Genomic DNA, 19,872 nt, shown 5'->3' with positions numbered 1-19,872 from the left:
CCGCGCTAGTTAGCAAGGGGCTCGGCGGCGGCTTATACTTCTTCCTCCTCTTCCTTTTTGTGGCGTTCGGCAAACAACTGGGTGTCCCATTACCGCCCCAACAGGTCGGGAGCGTCTATCAGGGATCTCTGGCTCCCAACTAGTCTTCAATTTCATGATATTACTTTTCGTTACGATTTGTGTTTATCAGCGCGGACTCACTTAGGAACTGGGACACAGATGTATAAATACAGCACCCTTTAGGCTCACATTAGGGTTTTCTCTCTTATCTGTATTCCCCACTGACTTCAAAATACCTCCCCACATTGCATTAGGATCGAGTTTCTTTACAATACAGTAGGCTACTAGTTAGTCTTGTATGCCCGATATAGGCTAAATGCAGAGTTTTCATCTATTGGCCACTCAACATTTTTTCTTTGTCAAGCTTAGAGGCTTTTCTTTGTTTTGCCTATTTCAATGGGCTAAATTTGGGTTACCATGAATGTTCTAAAGTGTGGATGCAGAAGTTAATGAACAGAAGGAAACTGAGCCTGACTTGAAGGACTACCACCTGGAGCATCTGTTGTTAACAATAACTTAACAAATCACCAATGCAATTATGACATTAGACATTGGAGGGGGCTGTGTAACGATGTGATAACTGTAGTTATCAGTGCGAGAGGCTGGAGCAGCCCATGTTAGGTCTGGAGCCTCCTTTAGAAAGGCAGTTTGCCTCATTTCGTAATGCGCTTTGTCCAAGTGCTGTTGCCGTACCTCTGCAGTCATGCTTCTCTGCAGCTAGACGGTGTCCGTAACTCTTTCCTTATGTTTCTCTGTTTTTATCGGAAATAATGTCTTTTAACATTAAAACTGTAATGCATTATGATCAGTGACTATTTTGCCACACCATCTCATGTTTAGTTATGTAATTGTTTTAGTTTATGATAGCTTTATGGGCATTTTTCATATTGCATTGTCGTTGCACTCTTAATTATCTAGGTTGCCAGTGCAAATGTGGCCCCGTTACGTGCTGTTCTTTCTTTGTCTGGTAGGGAGTGTCTAACAGGATTCAGCATTTTCTGAATAGATATTGAAACATCAGCGCAACCATCGACGATTTAATGCAGTTTTCACATTTGATCGACAGTCTACGCTATAGGAAAACAGAGTTTGTTTCGCTGCTTTTAACATTCCAATCCCCAGATGCTCGCCAACCTAAACATTAGCACGATGACATGGAGGTTTTTCTGCGTGTGCACAGCCAGCACAGGAGCCAAAGCTGACCAATATGACATACACTCTCAGAGAGATACAGTCCCAGTGACCTTTTTTCTGACAGTGTAGATCTAACGAATACCTAAACGATATTCATGTGTAAATAGAAATGTGAAGGACAAGTGGCACCAAATTTTTCAATGCTTTCCCATTCTCATGTTTTGCATCTACCTCAGGTTCGGACTCTGTCGATTTCAGGTCTTTGTCAGACTCTCCACACTGGACACAGCTTTTTTGGAGGTCAGACTGTGCCCTTGTCTGTCTAGCAGGTGATGTCTGAGAACTACACCTTGGTGAGGAAAACAGACATGTGCGTGCGATGTGTATACAAGCAACAGCGGGGTGAGCGCCCCAGGCTCGCGAGATTAGGAGACGGAGAACATGAGGTGATGCGCACCTCTAGGAGCAGCATTACAAATCTATAGAGAGCCTAAGTCCCTCCCCTTCCGCTGTCCCCCATGGGACCTTATTTCGGAAAAAATATGTACGGTAGTCAACGGCGAGAGACAAATATTTGTTTGATCCCGTTTGAATTGTGCCATGACTTACACATATGATGTTTTGTCAATTTAAAAGATAATTTTGCAAGTCAAGAAAGTCGCAGTTTGTTGTAAAACAGTACAGTAACGTTTAGTTTTGTGTGAAACCGCTCAGTGAACTACATCTCTCGTCTCGCACAATATACGTCACCAACACCAACATGGAACGAAACATAGGAAACACACAGGCATCGCGTTAACGTTAGCCCCCACTGTACTAAAACTATCCTAAACCAGTTTAAATCCATTCTTACTGTCTACCTTCCAGGTTGTGTATAATACTCCTGCTATCTGAGAGGGACTTAGCTTCAGCGGCTCTGGGTAGCTTGTGGAGAGAGGAAGTTACGTCACTTGCGCGACTTTTGGGTGTGTAGTCTTTCTAATTACGTATTTTTACAGTCTTATAGTTCAACAGTTTTACGACAAACTGCGACTTTCTTGACTTGCAAAATTATCATTTAAATTGACAAAACATCATATGTGTAATTCATGGCACAATTCAAACGGGATCAAACAATTATTTGTCTCTCGCCGTTGACTACCGTACATATTTTTTCCGAAATAAGGTCCCATGGTGGTCCACCGGAAGGGGAGGGACTTAGGCTCTCTATTTCAATACATTTTTATACATTTTATACATACAGATGAGCCCTATGGGAAACACTGTAACTTATTGTACTCTCAAGAGTGACAGGCCCAAATAAGGGATTCCGGATACCGCCCCCTTTCACTCAAACGTGAAAATGAATAGGGGTGTAAATACTATGTCCAATGCTAATATGGGATAAATCGCTAGCTGTACTTAGCATTCCAGCATTTCATGGCTTTGTGACGCAAGGATGACGCAACATCAAATCCATTGTTAGCAAAAAATATATATATATATAAAATGTGTGAAAATATGTAATAACTTTGTCATATGTAATTTCTACTTAGATTATATAACCCATTTTAAATTGAAATGATGGGGCGAACACAACAAAAATAGTTTTTAAATGAGGATTTTTTTTATCTCAGTGTTTAAAAAACAACAAAATGGGTGAATCGATATCTGAGTTAGGAAAAACCACTGTACTCGGACGAGTTAGTGCGTGATCCTAGTAATCAAAACATCTAGTTGAAATGATGGGGTCGCACACAACAAAAACTGTTTTTAAATGAGGATTTTTTTAAATCTCAGCGATTATTTTACTGTTTTACTATCAAGGCAGGGTGAAAATGACTGCTTATACCAAACCTCGCGAGGCCACTGTGGCCGCGCAAGGTTAGTGTGCGCGACCTCGATCTCGCGAGGTTTGGTAATGCGGAAGCTAAATACAATGAAGAAAGACTCGATTTGCATAATAATGGATAACATTTCTTTTTTTTCCACTCACAGAGCGATCGTATGGCGTCAGAAGACTTGGATTATGCTGCACAAGCTGTATGGAGTAATTTTATGGTTATTTTTGGAACTCTAAAGATCGGTCATACCGGTCAGACCATTTTCATTTAAACAATTCATCTAAACAATTCCTAAAATCCAGTTTGCAATTTTCGACTGACACGCTCCCTGGAATGCCTCCACTCAACAGGTTTGCCTCATTTGAATTGGAGCAGCTGGTATTTTCTGCACATCAGGGTGCAGTATAGGTGACTGTTCTCCCTGTTAGGACTTATGTGTTCACACTAAGCATGTTTTGAGCGGTTTAATTGAACTCTGGAGGGTTTATTCCTTAAGTTTGGTTTATTTGGGCAGGTGAGAATGATGCCATTTGACATTCTGTGCGCACCAAGTAACCACACCAAGACCACCTGCCAGTGCGGGTCTGGGTCCTCCTCCAAGCGAACTGTGGTGCAGTTCATAAGGAGTGAGAACATAAACGTGCCAACTACAGGAAAGACTCCAAAACATATGGTTTTATATTGTTGTTGTATATTGAACCTTAACAAATCAAATACAGAAATGTAACAAAGTAAACTTTTGAACTATGGTTCGGACCAAAGAAAACAAAGTGTAGTTGTGATTGCACTCCAAGTAACTCATTTTTAACAGCATGTTTTTCCTTTTCTGTTGGAAAACTTCCAGTGAAACTTGCCAGTTTTCCTAAACAAGCTTTGTGTTGTGCCCTTCTATAAACACAACTACTCTCCTCATAATTTAATTTTGTGGAATAATACCTACATATTATTCAGAAACAAAACACTGTTTTTATAGAAATATTTTGATAATAACATATTATATGTAAGCCAATTCATTAATAGTGATGGCTCTCTATATATTTATGAGGATTTTATTGAAAAATACAATGTTCCAGTCACACATAAAGAGTAGGCTATAGTATGATGGTCAAAGCAGTACCTGGTAGGCCTGTCTTTAGCACAAGGCATCTGCTGTAACTGACATTTTATTAGACAGTCACTCTATTGCCATTAGTGGTGTGTGTATCCTAGATAAAAAGTGTAACAACTCATTCATTAGAAACTCTTGAACCCACTACCATACCTGCATGTAAATATAAATGACCTTATGTTAATAAAAGACAGTGGAACCTTGTATTCTCTTTGCCTCAGAAATATAGTCCCCAACAATGTTAAGAAGTGTGGAAATTGTACAGAAATGCTATCCAGCAAATGCTTCTATTTGTAAAAACGTCCCATCTGTAAGTAGCAATGCTCTTTTTGTGAATGTCTGGAGGGGAACTATACAACATTTTATTTTTTAATGTGTCCATGTGACATGTCATGAATTACAACTAGACCTTGAAATGCACATTGGCAAAAATAAATAAATAAACTAATAGGCTAGTGTAAAAGAATGACATAGCGTCCTATGTTTAATAATCCCCCTTTTAATGATGATGAAAAAATATAATTAATGTAATTGTTATTATATCTACTTTTTAAGCCATTTCATTAAAATGGAGCTCCTACGGTAGATTCAAATTTTCTGACATGAGTTTCTACTTTGAATAAATGAGTAACAAACTTTAAGTAAACACTGTGTAAAACAGAGGCCGCGTTAGCGCTCGCACAAACCCCTGCAATGACAGATATGACGCCAAAGGGGGTTGGGGCTGGAGATGTTTTGCAGGGCATGCACACAGCGGTACATCAAGCTCTGCACAACTCGTTCCAACTTTGTTCCAAGCGACAGTACTCAGTTTTCTGGAACATAAACATCCGATAGGCTATATAAAATCAAATAGCTATAGGCCTAACGGTAGCCTATAGGGATTCCTTCCAAATTTAAATGTAGAAAAAAACTAAACTTGCAACTGTGAGCGTGGCACATTCATTACCTGTCAAACAGACAGGCTGAACTGAGTTTAGCACCGATACTTTCGGTTTTATCATATGGGGAGAACGTTAGGCAAATCTCCATTTTAAAAATCTGGCACTGGCTGTACCTTGCTTATCAGAAAAGGCACGTAGCCTACCCCATAAAGTAGGACGCAAGACTTTAAAAAAATGACTTTGAAGCCGCTATACAAATTCGGCATAGATATCATACCACCCACCAAGCAGGCTACTTGCTCCTATAAATCTTCAACTTTGACAATGGTTCGCCTTCCAACTATGCGCCATGGAGGACCGGTAGCGAGAGACTTTATTGAAACGAGCTGCTTGGTGGATTGGGTGGATGCCGAATTGAGAAGTGGTTCCTAGAGATTCGTAAGATACTTTAAGCCATGTAGCTACTACCGAATATGTGCTTTTGCCGATAAACCAGGCCACATTAAATTGCTAGATTTTTGAATAGTTTGTAGCCTAGTTCGTATCGGCGCTACACCAAGTTCAAAGTATACCATGTACACATTGTTCTGACTAAATAAGAGTAAATCAAAGACGTTACTATTCTGTTTGATATATTTGCAAGTAAAAATATTAATTTGTGATGACATACGACACTAAAAGTCAAAATCCAGAACCTCATGTTTGAGTTTGCACGGAGGTTTGTCTTGCACTCACCACTCAGTGTGACGTAACAAGCCGCGCCCCCGAGCGACATGGCCTTATAAGTATCCCTCGCCCGCCTGAAACGCATGTACCACCTAACACACATCCCGGTCATCTGCGAGGGTTGTGTATTCTGCGTTCCCCGGACACAAGAAAATTGCTTAACTACAGGAGAAATTAAGTCGTATAGGCATATCTGCACTAATGTCGTACACGAAGTTTGCAACAGCTCTTGTTAGGGCAAACTCGGACAATATAAAGAAAATACGCATTTCACCTGGGAGATTTAGATCCACAGCCGCATCCACCCAACGCCAGGAACTGGGAGAAAAAGAGCAACAGGTTGATGAGTGCGCAGTGGTGAAAGCTGTCCCGGTCGAGCTCATAAGCCAAACTAAAAATGTTACAAATACGCACGTAAATAAAATTGCCATTGACTTCAACAACACTCAAGAAGCCTACAAAAGCAAGGATAACATAGAGCTGCTCAGAAGTCTCCTGGTCTTCAAACTTTGTACATTTGATATCCTCGTTGACAAGAACAAGGAGGTGAGTTATCTGCCTGTTAATGTAACTTATGAAGTGTTAGTTTTAAATGGATTGGCTTCGTCAGCCTTCTTTGCCTGTGCTCCATAGAAAAGAAGAAGTAGCCTACAAGCACATTTTAACTAACTGTGAGCCCAATGCATGATACAGTAATGGCTTACTAAGTAAAGTGTGAAAAAGGAATGAGCACGAAATTGCCTTTAGTCAAAGCTGATACATATTTATTATGTCTGAGATATTTGTGTTGCCAATAACGCAAGTTAACTGAGTAAGAATAACTGTTTTGTTTTCAGTTGATGGCACTAAGTAAGAAGGTCTTTGGCCAGAGGATGTTTGAGAAGATGATGAAGATGACCTTCTATGGTCAGTTTGTGGCCGGAGAAGACCACAACTCCATCAAACCTCTGATTCAGAAGAATCAAGCCTTTGGTGTGGGGGCAGTGTTGGACTACAGTGTGGAAGAGGACCTGACACAAGAGGAGGCAGAAAAGAAGGAGATGGAGTAAGTGCCTTTTACATCTGACCTGGAGTTGAGTAAAGACTAGGCTACTTGTACTTTATCATCAGTTAACAGATCCCCCTCCTCGGACCCATTTAATTACTTATATCAACACTGAAATCAAAAGCCAAAAATCACAGGCTGTTTTCTTTATGCTAAAGCGTTACTGTTTACTTACATAAGAGTTATACTTCATTTATCTATTAGCAGCACAGGGCTAGAGCATTTAGAGCAATAGTCTCTAAAACTTTATGGTAGATGAGGCTATGGAGTGTGCTGTGTATCACATGATATCAGGTGTGTTGGATAGGCTGACATTAACTACATGCTGAGGGTGATTTCACTGTTCAAAACACATTGGTGTTCAAAGTACAGTTAAAACAACATCCAGTCAAAACACTGAAGTTTATTTTCTTTGTCAATGAATTTGAAAAAACGATCTCCCATTTTAGGATTCTTTTTTTCATTTATTTAATTATTTCTTTTCAGATTCTCACTGACATACAAACTCCCTTTTATATACACAGGAGGCCTATAGTCTTAAAAAGCCTGTTTGAGCTATAATTTTATTTCACTTATAGATTCATTCTTATTTCCACCCATCTCTACAGCTCTGACCTTACATTATAGTGCTTATCATATTAACTTGAGCAAATTTACCAATGTGTTATCCACACCAACAGATGGCAATCAAAACATTTGTTCACTTCCAGCAAAACAGCTCTCCATTGGCCAGCTGGGGCAGACCCCTCTCTTCTAATTGGCCGAGCTGTGGGAGCTTATGATTCAGCTGCAGGAATGCAGTCACATGAAGCGGTACCAGCCGCCCTTTTAGAGTAATGTAATAGACCCTTTCATGGGACGCCACGGGCAGTGTTATGTAATGTTTCCCAGAGGAAATAACCTTATTTATTTTGAGGATTTTCTCACAGAGTATGAACACACGCCAGCTGAACGTAATACTGAGAACATCCCCTGAATTGTTTTTATTAAAGACTTACCCAGCTGGCCTACACTGCATGGCGTACAGAATTTTTATATCTTGACAGGTTTAGAAACCAAATACATTTTCTTGGTCAGTATTTAATTATCTTCATCAAGATTCAAATTCACACCATTAGATAGTCTCAAGTTTTCAATAAGACTTAATTACCAAAGCAATTTGTTACACAAATTGTATTTTAAATTCATTAATTACATTTATTTTGTGATGATCTTTGATGACTACAGAATAATATATATATATATATATGTATATATATATATATACTGTATATTGTTGTTCAGTAGGTAGTCCGTTAGTGTCGGTTCCATGGAGAAGACAAGCAACACAGTGAACTAACTGGTTCATTTTTAATTGCTCATCACTCAGCTACCTCTACCCTCACTTTTGCCCCCGTGTTTCTCATGCCACAACATGAAACGGGTTCCTGCATAAAAATGTCTCTTCAGACCGTTTTTTTTTCCTGTGAATGATTGCCTCAACATACAGAAATACTGGACACGTTTTGATATGGCAAATTTGAATATTGTGAATGTCTGTCATAAAATGTAAATTCCCTAACAACACACAACTTTGAAGCAGTTCACTTTGAAGTTGTTGATCTGATTTATACAATATTATGGGCCCAGTTTTGTGTCTTATTGTATGAAAAAGTCAAAGTCATTTTTGCTATTCTACTCTGATGCCAAGCTTGCCCTCTCTTTCAGTTCCTGTGTGTCCGAAGCGGAGAAAGAAAGTCCAGGTGTGTATATTGGTAGAAACTAATGTTGATTGCTAAACTGCATTGTTTTCACTGTAGTGTAATGTTTTGGTTCTCATCAAAATCATGCTTAATTTGTTGCAGTACCAGCTACTGAATGCTTCATAGTACAGGAGCTTGACTAGCTGTTGTAACAACTGTTTGGCAGTGTGAACACAACCGTTTCCACATGATTCACAGGGAAGGATGCATTACTAGTTTGCTAATAGTGTTCTGTCGCTTCAGCAGGGCCTAACTGCTACACTCCAGACTCAGTGCTTGCAATCAGGATTGGTATTCCCAGTCACACAGGCATGTAAATTAGTCTGGTTGGTACTGGTTCTGTCTGGATCTAGTGTGGTCTAAACTGGCTGAGGAAATCCTTTCTGCATGTAAGAAGTTGGGTAGAACTTCGGTTCATTTTAAGGGTTGTTGGCATGTTTGGGACTTATATGTCATTTGACCTAACAGTTTTCCCTTGTCTAAATTTTCTGAATATGGCAGGATATGGATCTATCTATCTATCTATCTATCTATCTATCTATATATATCTATATATCTATATAGATATATATCTATATATATATATCTATATATATATATATATATAGATATATATATATATCTATATATATATATGTATGTATATATATATATATATATATATATATATATTTATATATATATATATATATATTTATATATATATATATATATATATATATATATATATATATATATATATATATATATATTTTCTCTCTGGCTTGTTTCGTCAGCATCGCTGCTGTCCACAAACACGTGCTGACTGGCACACAGCTGGCATCACCTGCGGGCCAGACGTATGTAGATTAAAGCCAAAGCAGCCACTGTATTACGCACAGCCATTACGCACTGGCGCCGCTGTATATTTTGAGCCATAATGGCCCGATTGATCACACCAGTAGGTCTGATTTATTATCTGATGTGCGTTATTCCTATTCCCACATTACTGTACGATATGGTGACAATATGTAAACCTATTTATTCCACTAGAATAGAAATCAGCTTGTAGCAAAGGGATGTTAACGCCCGCATGTATTACATTTAAGGCTCAAAATAAAATGTCGCACAAATTCCCTCTTTTATATTATCCTTCTCTTTGCCACATAGCTATATCACACTCACCGGGAGCTGACGCAAGCATGCATGAGTGTATGCATGCTTGCGTGGAGGTATACAAGCATGCATACACGGCATTCTCCTACTCAGAATCTCTCTCTCTCTCTGTGGCTCATATATGACATACGTATATGGTCATATATGATATATATGGACATATATGGATAGAATTCGTTGGGGAACAATAATATGTGTATGATAGGGGTTTGCACTTGTATTTTTCATTTTCACGCCTCCTCCAAAAATATCCCCCCCTCTGTTTTTTTTACAAATCGCACCCTGTTTTCAGATATCTGTACCACATTGTTTTAGTTGAGGCGGTGGCGGTGATGTGTTTTTCTGTTCTTCTGTCTTCTTCCCGTTATAATCTTTGGGCTCATGGTGAAAATTCTGTTGCCAAGACAAGCAGCTAATATTGTTGTGCTTTGACTCCAGATGTTGCTCATCGTGAGAAGAAATACAAGGCCCATCGTCAGTTTGGGGACAGACGTGGGGGTGTGATCAGTGCTCGCACCTACTTCTATGCAGATGAGGCCAAGTGCGACAACCAAATGGAGACTTTCATAAACTGTATTAAAGCCTCTGGTTAGTTAACATTTTCATATATTGCTTAAAATGTATAAAGGTTTCTGAGGAGGCAAATGAGAATGATGATATCTTTGAATTAGTTTAATAAAGATAACAATGTATGTAGCACTTTTAAAGTTTAAATTTAAAAAGTCAATGAGCAATATAAATAAATAAGTGATAAATACAGTCTGAAATGTAAGACCTATGAAAAGAAATCTGCAAAATCTTAAAATTAATTCAGAGCTGCAAATGGCAGCTGTATTTCTGACTTGGACAGGAATAAACAAAAAAGTTACAGTCGTCTAAACACAACAAAATAAAAGCATGGATAACATTCCTGATATAATCTGGCTAGGAATGTTAATCAGTTAGGTTCAACTGCTTTCTAGTACTTTGACAAATGAAGTATGTCCATTATTGCTGTGTCATAAACACACTTATGGTTTTGATTTTCAGCGGGGACGTCTGCAGATGGATTTTCTGCCATTAAAATGACCGCCCTGGGCCGACCACAATTCCTAGTGAGTTTAACTTAATGTTCTTCATATTCACTTTAACTTTATGTACCTGATTTTACATAAAGCTTTGATTTTCTTTAACTTGGCAGCATCAGTGCTGACAACCTTACAGTGACAAAAGCCTTGCTAGTTACCTCCAACATCATCAGCGCTTGAAAGTTTAACATGGCATCCAAAAAGGGCAAGAAAATGAGGCATTGGGTCAGAGAGGAAACTGCCTCCTGTCTATGTGGGGAGAGGCATATTTTTACTAATGCCATCCAAATTGGGCTCAAAATTGTAATGTAATGTAATTGTATTGTAACTTGATAGCTGATGAATTGCTCTGCATCTGAACAGCTCCAGTTCTCAGAAGTCCTGGTGAAATGGAGACGGTTCTTCAACCTGCTCGCGGCACAGCAGGGAAAATCTGGAATGACGGCATTGGAACAAAAACTGGAGCTGGAACAGCTAAAGGTGGGTCTAGCCTGGAGCAAATTCAAATGCAGGCTCACGCTCGTTACACAACCTTTTTAGTTGTGTCCAAGCCTGCATGACTTGCCCTCTGTTAAAAGAATAACATGTTTTCAGTTACCTATATTTTAGAAAGATACAAATACTAAAAGAACACCTTTTTTTGACCTTGGGACCATTTGACCATTTGTTCCTTTAGAATATCTCATCTAACCGATCTTATGTTGTAATTAGTTTTCAAAAATATATGCAGATGTTTTTTTGTTTTTAATCATTAGAATATTTCCCTTTAGGAGAGTTTGACTAAGCTGGGTGTTGGAGCCAAGGATGACATTGAGAATTGGTTTACTGGAGAGAAACTGGGTTCATCAGGGTAAGACATTCATTACTACAATAATAATGATCATGTTTGATAAGTTATGGGTGTGGGTGAACCTGATTCATTCTGAATGGCTGAATGCATTAGTAAAATGGATAGAGGTACAAATTCAAGATCTACATTTTTAATCACATTTTCTCTTGAGTGATACCACTGGCAAAGATGTAGAGCACAGCCAGCTGTGTATGTATACCAAGTATTGTGTCAATCAGACTTATAATCTTTTTAAAGCTGAAACTTTTTGACGTTTAATTCTTGAATAATAATTTTGATTATTAAATAGTATGCTATTAATAGACAGAATGTTTTATTAATTTCACACATTTTGACTGGTATTTTCTCGCTTCTTATGCCGCAGGACAATAGATCTGCTTGACTGGAATAGCTTAATAAATGATACAACAAAAATCTCCAATCTGCTGATGGTCCCAAACCTTGAGGTGAGTCATTGTGATGTAAATATGTACAAGCACATTCACACCCAGATGCATTTTCTGGGTCTTTCCAGATAATTATTTAGGTTATAATACATATATTATAAGTTTAAGTATTAAAGAGTGAATATTTATGTTTATGTTTATACAGTTGCATGCACAAAGACATTTCTGAAAGCAAAAGCTAACTGATTCAAAGTATTGTGTGTTGGCTGTGTAGACTGGCCAGCTGGAGCCTCTGTTGAAGAAGTTCACAACGGAGGAGGAGAGGCAGATGAAGAGGATGCTGCAGAGAGTGGACGTTCTGGCCAAGGTTAGGCTAAATAATATTAATAATACTAATAGGAGTACATAATGTGCCAAAATAAATAAATATACCTCATGTTATAATCATGGTAAAACTTTATAATAACCGTCCTCAATTAATGGTGAATTTGTCATTATTTAACATTAGTTAATTCTTATTTTATTGTTAACTGTGAAATATATGCTATAAATAATGATATTTGAACATTAATTAATGCAATAAAAATGAACAGTATATCATTTATGTATTGTATCATAAGAGATTATGACAAATTGCTTTCTGATTATGTTACTTGACCATTTATTAACAGTTTGTTATTATCTTGGTAAAAAAAAAAAAGTATTATCCATGTCATCTCAATAAGTAGTGTTGTTTAAAGATTACAGGTGTCTGTATCCATGACTGTCATAGAAAAATACTTAAACTTGTTACATTATTTGCCACTCACAGCTGGAAAAAATGCTGAAAAAAAAAATAGCACTCACACTTTTGCAAACACAGTCTATGATGTGTTCTCTGGAAAACGGCCATCCAAGATATTGAAGACAGGCCACCGATTGCATAAGTTTTCCTTTATCCAAAGTTTGTTTATTCTTGAGCTCTTCCATCAATGAAAAGTCTGTCAGAGATAGTCTTGTCGAAGAAAAATGCTACTCAATAATTACTTTAACAAATAGAATGTTAACATTGCCAAAATAACATTTATTTTTTTGACTTTTTAATTTTGCTGTCAAATATTTTATAACCTGGATTTCAGGAAAATAAGCAAAGAAAGTAGGATTGAAGTGTGTTTGCTGAGGTGCTGATCCCCTATTTGTTTTGTGCATATTGATGATGACTGTTATTGATAGCGGCATGAACTGAAATACACCATGTGTTTGTGTGCTCCAGCATGCCATGGAGAATGGGGTTCGGCTGATGGTGGACGCTGAGCAGACGTACTTCCAGCCAGCAATTAGCAGACTGACCCTGGAAATGCAAAGGAAATTCAACACGGAAAAGCCCATCATTTTCAACACATACCAGTGTTACCTCAAGGTGAGACTGCAACGCCCATTTCATTATCGCCAATCATGTATGTTTGACAGCAAGTCATTTTGTAATGATACTATTAAATAGTTTTTAACTATTAGATGATCAGTTTTGGGGCATCCTGGTGGCTCAGTTGGCCAAGGGTTCGAATCAGGCGTAGGACCTTTGTCACATGCCATCCCCCCCCGTCTTTCTCTCAATCCTTCCTGTTTCTGTGTCAAATAAAGACTAAAATGACACAAAAAAAGGATAATTTTTGTGGGGACTGTCGATATGGGTACATTATGTAACCCTAACAATCTATCAGTACTAATATGAAATACAACTCATTTGGGTAAAACAGCCCCAAACAATGTCCACAAAGGCAACCTCTCATGCACTGTCAGTAAAAAGGTTTGGCAGTGTGTAAGTACATTGAGAGCAACGAAAAACCGAGTCAAATTCCTTGTATGTGTACATACTTGGCCAATAAAGCTGATTCTGATTCTGAAAACAGGCCTTAGCTTTCTGTAAATTATTTCTTTGTTATACATTTACCCTTCATAACTGTTACAGTTTAGCCATGGAACGTGGAACTAGAGTTGTGTGATAAACTATTATATATTTTCATGTGTTTAACTAATGTTTAACTAACTTAATGTTTTTAGGAAGCCTATGACAATGTAACTGTGGATGTTGAGCTGTCACGGCGGGAGGGCTGGTACTTTGGTGCCAAACTGGTCCGTGGAGCCTACATGTACCAGGAGAGGGACAGGGCCAAGGAGATTGGCTATGAAGACCCCATTAACCCAGACTACGAGGCCACGAACAGGATGTATCACAAGTAAGAGCCCAGTCGCTAGCTGTCAAATCATCAAGGCCCTTTGTGGTTCAGTAAATCAGAACATTTTGAATTCTAACCAGCTGCCTTGTCGACTTTGTGTTTGTGAAGGTGTCTGGAGTATGTGCTGGAGGAGATTGAGCACAACAGGAAGGCCAATATCATGGTTGCGACCCACAATGAAGACACAGTGAAATTTACCCTAGAAAAGTAAGCCTGGCCACAGGCCTGTAAGACAAACTGAAACCAGTTTGGCTTAAGAACTGCATATTTTGTTTGAACATGCATACAGAACAGGAAACCCACTAACCTGTCTTTCAGAAAGCATTAATCATAATGGTTCAAACTAATGCCCAGGGTATTGCTATAAATAAAAAATTATTTTTGTCAACTTCCCTGTGTAATTCTAAAAACAGAAAACACTTTGTAGCATCAATGATGGAATACCACAATCCAGCGCTCATTATTTAAGTATATTTTGCCTTGTATCACGTGTTTTTTCTGTCATTTCAGAATGAATGAGACAGGCCTTTCACCCAATGAGAATAAAGTTTACTTTGGACAGCTGCTGGGCATGTGTGACCAGATCAGCTTCCCACTAGGTATGTTGCTCTCTGCTCGGATACTGAAGTTGTGTAATCAGAGAGGTTTACATCACTTGATCATGTGGCATTTTGGCCAGAGCTGTTCCACTGAAACAGTCCCTGCAGACGTCAGCTTTTGAACACTCATGCAGCCATTGACCCCAAAGAAGGTCTATCCAATCTATAGTTATCTTTGAAGCAAACAACCAGCACAGGTTCGTGACGTCTTTAGCAGTCGGTTACAAAATGTTAAGTACAGTATGTCATAACATTCTTCTATTTGGGTCAGTGGAGACACATGCCATTGGTCTGAAAGTACATTTATCACAACCTATTGATATTTAACATTATCTATTTTTACATAGCATAGTATATTTATTAGGAATGGTAAATTGATGTTTGTATTATATGTGATAGAGTACAAATGTACCGTATAACACTTATTCAGATCCCCATGTTTTTCTCTGAAGTGAAACCAGCTAGCTAGCCAGATTTGTCTCCTGCAGTCTTAAGGGCAGTGTCCACCAGATACGTTTTTGATCTGGTTTTTACACGTGCTCGTGTCGAAGCTGACACGGGTATATTTAGTATGTCCACGGCACCAATGTGGCCTTTTGTGCCCGTCTGTTCTGGTCTATTTCTGTGGACCCGCCTGCCAGTCAGTCAAAAATAAGTAGAGTACAAAATGCAAGGCAATCCACGCGTGTAATTCGATTCACAAATACACATTCAACAATTTAAATGTCTGTTTAAGCTCTGAAAATATATTAGTGCTAAAAAATATGAAAATCTGTTTTTAAGTTTTGTAACTTTTGTGAAGACCTCTTGAAGTTTATTTAAGTTAACAAGCTTTAATTCACAAATATGTCTTTACATCTCTGGCATCTCTGCACACACGCTGTAGGCAGTGGACACTGGTCTTAACACTTGTCTCCCTGTCTTATGTTACTGTGTAACAGGACAAGCAGGTTTCCCAGTCTATAAGTATGTTCCATACGGCCCAGTGAACGAGGTCATTCCCTACCTGTCTCGCCGCGCTCAAGAAAACCGCGGCTTCATGAAGGGATCCCAGAGAGAGCGCAGCCTGCTGTGGAAGGAGCTGAAGCGCAGGCTGCTCAGTGGTCAGATTGTCTCTAAGCCTTCTGTCGTCTGAGTCTCAACTAGGTTCACACACACTGTCCGCAGTAACTAAAGCATTCCATCATCTTCACTGTTCCTCTACCAGGCGCTCTTTGTACAGGAAGGTTAATGCCCTTCCCTTGCATGTTTATGCCTATAAAATATTGTCTTACCAAGTCAATATTGTTTTTAATATTGTTACCTTAAGTGCCTTATTTGTAGGAAAGTGCTTTTTCATGCTAAAAAAGTCACTCTTTTATGTTTTGTTTAATGTGAAATCTATCTAAAGCAGCTCTTGCTGTGAAAGTGCCTTATGAATGTTTTCGCATTACTTTAACTGGAAGCAATTAGCACCAACTAGTTGTTTCTGATACACTCCTCAAAGGGGATTGTTGAGTATTTTAGCATGTTGATTGATGATTTTATGTCAGTGTCTTGATTCACTTTTTTGTCTGTGAACAAATAATTTGTGAGATAGCAATTATTATGCTGCTCAATGTTGTTGGTTGCTTAAAAAATATTTTATTTTATTTGTCATATTATATACTTGTATAGAAACCCTAACCCTTTTATTTGTATTCCTGGATCTATTCCTAATCTGTTGGCCATTAAAGATGTAAATATACTATCACAAACCAGATGGTCCCCTGTTTCATCTCCCATGACCCCAAATTTCTGCCCTGTGGAAGTAAGACACGGAATCTCTCACCATTTTTCACCTGTTGTATGTGAACTGAAGGATAAGCACACAAAGTTGCAAGTATTCTCACTGACCTATCTAGAGAATTGTATCAGTACACAAAATAGTGATTTCTGCTCTCAATTAAATGTTGACATTGTCACATCAATTCCACTGTAGCTTACCACCTTAAGATCATTCTCAACACCACCAAAGAGTTGCATATTATACCCAACCTAAAAGCCATTTAAACATTGTTAATATTGTTATTATCAGGTATGTAGTGCATTGAAGACTTCTGCTAACAAAAAACCCAATTACAGTAATTAAGTGTTTTTAGTGTCAACTGTGTAGTAGAATCAGAACGATGACAACAATAACATCAATAACAACATCAACTAAAGCAGAAACAACACACGAAATCACACCACATAGCACAGAAAGTGCAAGGTGCCTATACAGTGTGAGAAGTGTTTATATCACTGGTATCATTGGTAGTTCTTGCTTTCAATGACCTGTAGTGTTTTCCAGAGGGTGGTAGCTGAAAGAGGTGGTTTCCAGGGTGAATGTGGACCTTTATGATGTTTTCTGCCCACTTCTTCACCCTAGAAACATACAGGTCCTGGATAGATGGAAGTTTGAGGTGCACAATCTTGTCTGCTTTTCTGCCAGACAGTTATGGAGGATGTGAGAATGCTTTCAATAATAACCCTGTAGAACTGAACCAGCTAGAGAGTTAAAATGTTCCATATATGATATATTTGGAAAAGTGTCCTTGTTTTGGTGTGTTAGGCTAACACAAGCTGAGTGTGCTTTCACACTTTCAGTTTGACAGATGTTCTTGTCTTCAAATTTCATTGTGGCAACAAACAGTCTTATGCTCATCAAACATAGACAGTGACAGAGCAGCAGATGGTACAAGCAATACACAGGAACCTATTACGGCACTCTAATGTTACAAAATGTTCCAAAGCACATCAGTATTGTTTTTACCGCTGTGATTTGCTGGCAGGCAATGCACCCAACTACTCACACCTGCACTGTTACACAAGCTGCTGCGGGAGTCCATAGCAGAGGGCTATGGGGTCAGACTTATAGCTCTTTCAGGCAGTGGTAGTTAGAGACCGTGGTTGTGGCACTGTTTCTGCTTTTGATGTTACCTATTTCCTTTGAACCATTTATTAATTACGATGGGAATTCTTATTCTGTTGAAGGTTGAGGTTGATTAAATCTATTCAGTTTTACCTGTGTTATATAGTATAACAATGGCTTTAATCTGTTTTAAGTCAGAATTCTGACTTTATTCTCAGAATTCTGACTTCAAATACACATGTGGCCTTAATCCTCTTCCGTAGGTTTGTTATTCTGTCCAGGTAGAAACAATTTTCCTTTTTTAGTAAGTATGCTCTCGACATCAAATTGAGTCAATGAAGCCTTTACAGCTTCTTAGCTTGAAGACTCTTCTCCAAAACAGGGATGTAATGACATGTTTTCCAACAGGTTACAGTACATTTTTGAACATGAAATGTTTGAAGCTCCCTGATGAAGGCCAATGCCAAACGCCAAATGCGTTGGAGTGTTGTAAGTGTTTTTAGTGTCCCTAGATGAGCCCATGAAATAAAGGCTTTTTTAAATTTTTCAAAGAAGAGTGCCTTGGACTTTTGCTTCATTCAGTTTCATACTCCAAACCAAAGAGCACCTTTTTTGGAATTTATTTGACACTGTTCACCATTTTTAACACTTTTTGATTTTGCATTCAAAACCAGCACCAACAACTTCAACTTCATCTTGGGTTGGGAAACAAACCAGGTTTTTCAGCCTTCAACACGGTGGCAGGTAGCATTGATGGCTGTTAGGTCAGGATTAAGGCCCCATCTGCTGACAAACAGTGTTACTACAGAAAAATATATTCTACTCAATACAATCACAAGCAGTGTGTGACCACACTGAAAAAGTTGTTCATGTATTTGTTGGATACATGGGTTTTGTCCAGGGTTTTAAAATACACTGGCATCTTTTTAAAGGCCCTGGAATTCACCCTTCATTTGTCTGTACGGTTGTTATCTGTTGCATCATCCTGCACATCATCTGTTTCACTAACGGTGACATGTTTGAGACAGCTGAAGCACCAGTGGAGCCCGCCAACCATGGCTGTGCACCACAGGAATACGGTGACCAGCAGTGAGGGGAAATCCCCTGGAACCGCCTTGCTGCTGCCCTCTGCACCTGCACCTGCCGCCCGTGTTTCAGAGATCATGACTATAGTTCAGTGTTACAGTTCTAGAACCATTTCATGCATTATTCTAAAAGTGTTTGTTTTGTAAATAAATTATAGTGATATATTTAACAGTATAACCAAACAAATGAGATTGTAAATTTGCTTTAAGTTTGCTCTCTGTGTGCTAATACCGTTTATACACTGACATTTTACCATTAATAATATACTTAGCAGTATTAAAAACAGATTGTCAATCATTTTCTGTAACGTGTGTACTAATAGAGTTTGAACCTAAAATTATATTTTACCTAAGGTTTAGTGTTATATTCAACAGTATATAAAACATAGGACATTGTTCAAACAAACAACCAAACTCTGTATTCTACAATTTCTCCATCACTCACTCTGCTCTTCTCTGCCTTTCCCTGGCCCTGCACTGCCTCTGGTTCTGGCTCTGGCTCTGGCTCTGGCTCTGGCTCTGGCTCTGGCTCTTGCTCTGGTTCTGGTTCTGGTTCTGGCTCTGGCTCTGGCTCTGGCTCTGGCTCTGGCTCTGGCTCTGGCTCCTCTCCTGCCTGCGGCTTAATGGATGGGGTTTCCCCCAAAACCCTCATCCATTAAGCCAGGGCCATTTCCAGGTCCCTGCCACCTCCTGTCCTGACTGTGCCTACCCTTGATGGTGGTTTCTTCAGCTCCTGAAAACATGAAATGCTATATGTTCGGTTCTATTCTTAGAATATCCGACAGTGCTTGTTTATTGATATTTTGTTACACTTCAAATAATGTCAACATTTAAAAAGTAAATGGTAAACATAGCACTTGGCAAAGACCTTACTTGTAACTGGCCTTTAGGTTTTCACACTTCTTCCCTGCCTTCTCTGGTTCAACAACTACCAACAGGCCCATCTCAGCTAAAATAACTCTGGACAAACACAGCAATGGGAGATGGAAATACTGAGATGCTGAGTCAATCTCATTATGTTAACTGCATTTGACTACTTGGGTAACATTAAAAGAAACACTACAAATGCAAGATCATTTTGCTATCTGGTCTGTTACAAATTCCATATTCCATTTTTGAG

At 38.7% G+C, this 19,872-nt stretch overlaps 1 protein-coding gene across 3 annotated transcripts; it reads left to right on the top strand.

Moving 5' to 3' along the window:
- Positions 1-5,837: 5,837 nt before the first annotated feature.
- prodha (proline dehydrogenase (oxidase) 1a) lies at positions 5,838-16,679 on the top strand. Of its 3 annotated transcripts, none has more exons than XM_071899548.2 (15): positions 5,838-6,281; positions 6,572-6,780; positions 8,488-8,522; positions 8,769-8,831; positions 10,116-10,265; positions 10,707-10,771; positions 11,108-11,224; positions 11,515-11,594; positions 11,959-12,040; positions 12,255-12,347; positions 13,233-13,379; positions 14,021-14,196; positions 14,305-14,403; positions 14,707-14,795; positions 15,737-16,679. In XM_071899548.2, the coding sequence occupies exons 1-15, from the start codon at positions 5,937-5,939 to the stop codon at positions 15,928-15,930; spliced, it is 1,944 nt and encodes a 647-aa protein (XP_071755649.1). In that variant the 5' UTR covers positions 5,838-5,936; the 3' UTR covers positions 15,931-16,679. The 3 variants fall into 3 exon arrangements, with proteins under 3 accessions (XP_071755649.1, XP_071755648.1, XP_071755651.1); XM_071899547.2 differs by having other exon boundaries at positions 8,766-8,831; XM_071899550.2 differs by lacking the exon at positions 8,769-8,831 and having other exon boundaries at positions 15,737-16,677.
- Positions 16,680-19,872: the final 3,193 nt, after the last annotated feature.

The sequence above is a fragment of the Centroberyx gerrardi genome, chromosome 2 (assembly GCF_048128805.1).
Source record: "Centroberyx gerrardi isolate f3 chromosome 2, fCenGer3.hap1.cur.20231027, whole genome shotgun sequence".
In the NCBI taxonomy this organism is placed as follows: domain Eukaryota; kingdom Metazoa; phylum Chordata; class Actinopteri; order Beryciformes; family Berycidae; genus Centroberyx; species Centroberyx gerrardi.
The sequence above is the reverse complement of the archived record's forward strand: the minus strand, read 5'-3'. Positions and strand labels throughout refer to the sequence as shown.

Bases quoted from the DNA above. Each gene is read 5' to 3' on its own strand.
- prodha (XM_071899547.2), top strand. From the start codon at position 5,937: ATGTCGTACACGAAGTTTGCAACAGCTCTTGTTAGGGCAAACTCGGAC. The intron at 6,781-8,487 runs GTAAGTGCCTTT...CCTCTCTTTCAG, and splicing joins GCAGAAAAGAAGGAGATGGA to TTCCTGTGTGTCCGAAGCGG. The intron at 8,523-8,765 runs GTGTGTATATTG...CTGTCGCTTCAG, and splicing joins AGCGGAGAAAGAAAGTCCAG to CAGGGCCTAACTGCTACACT.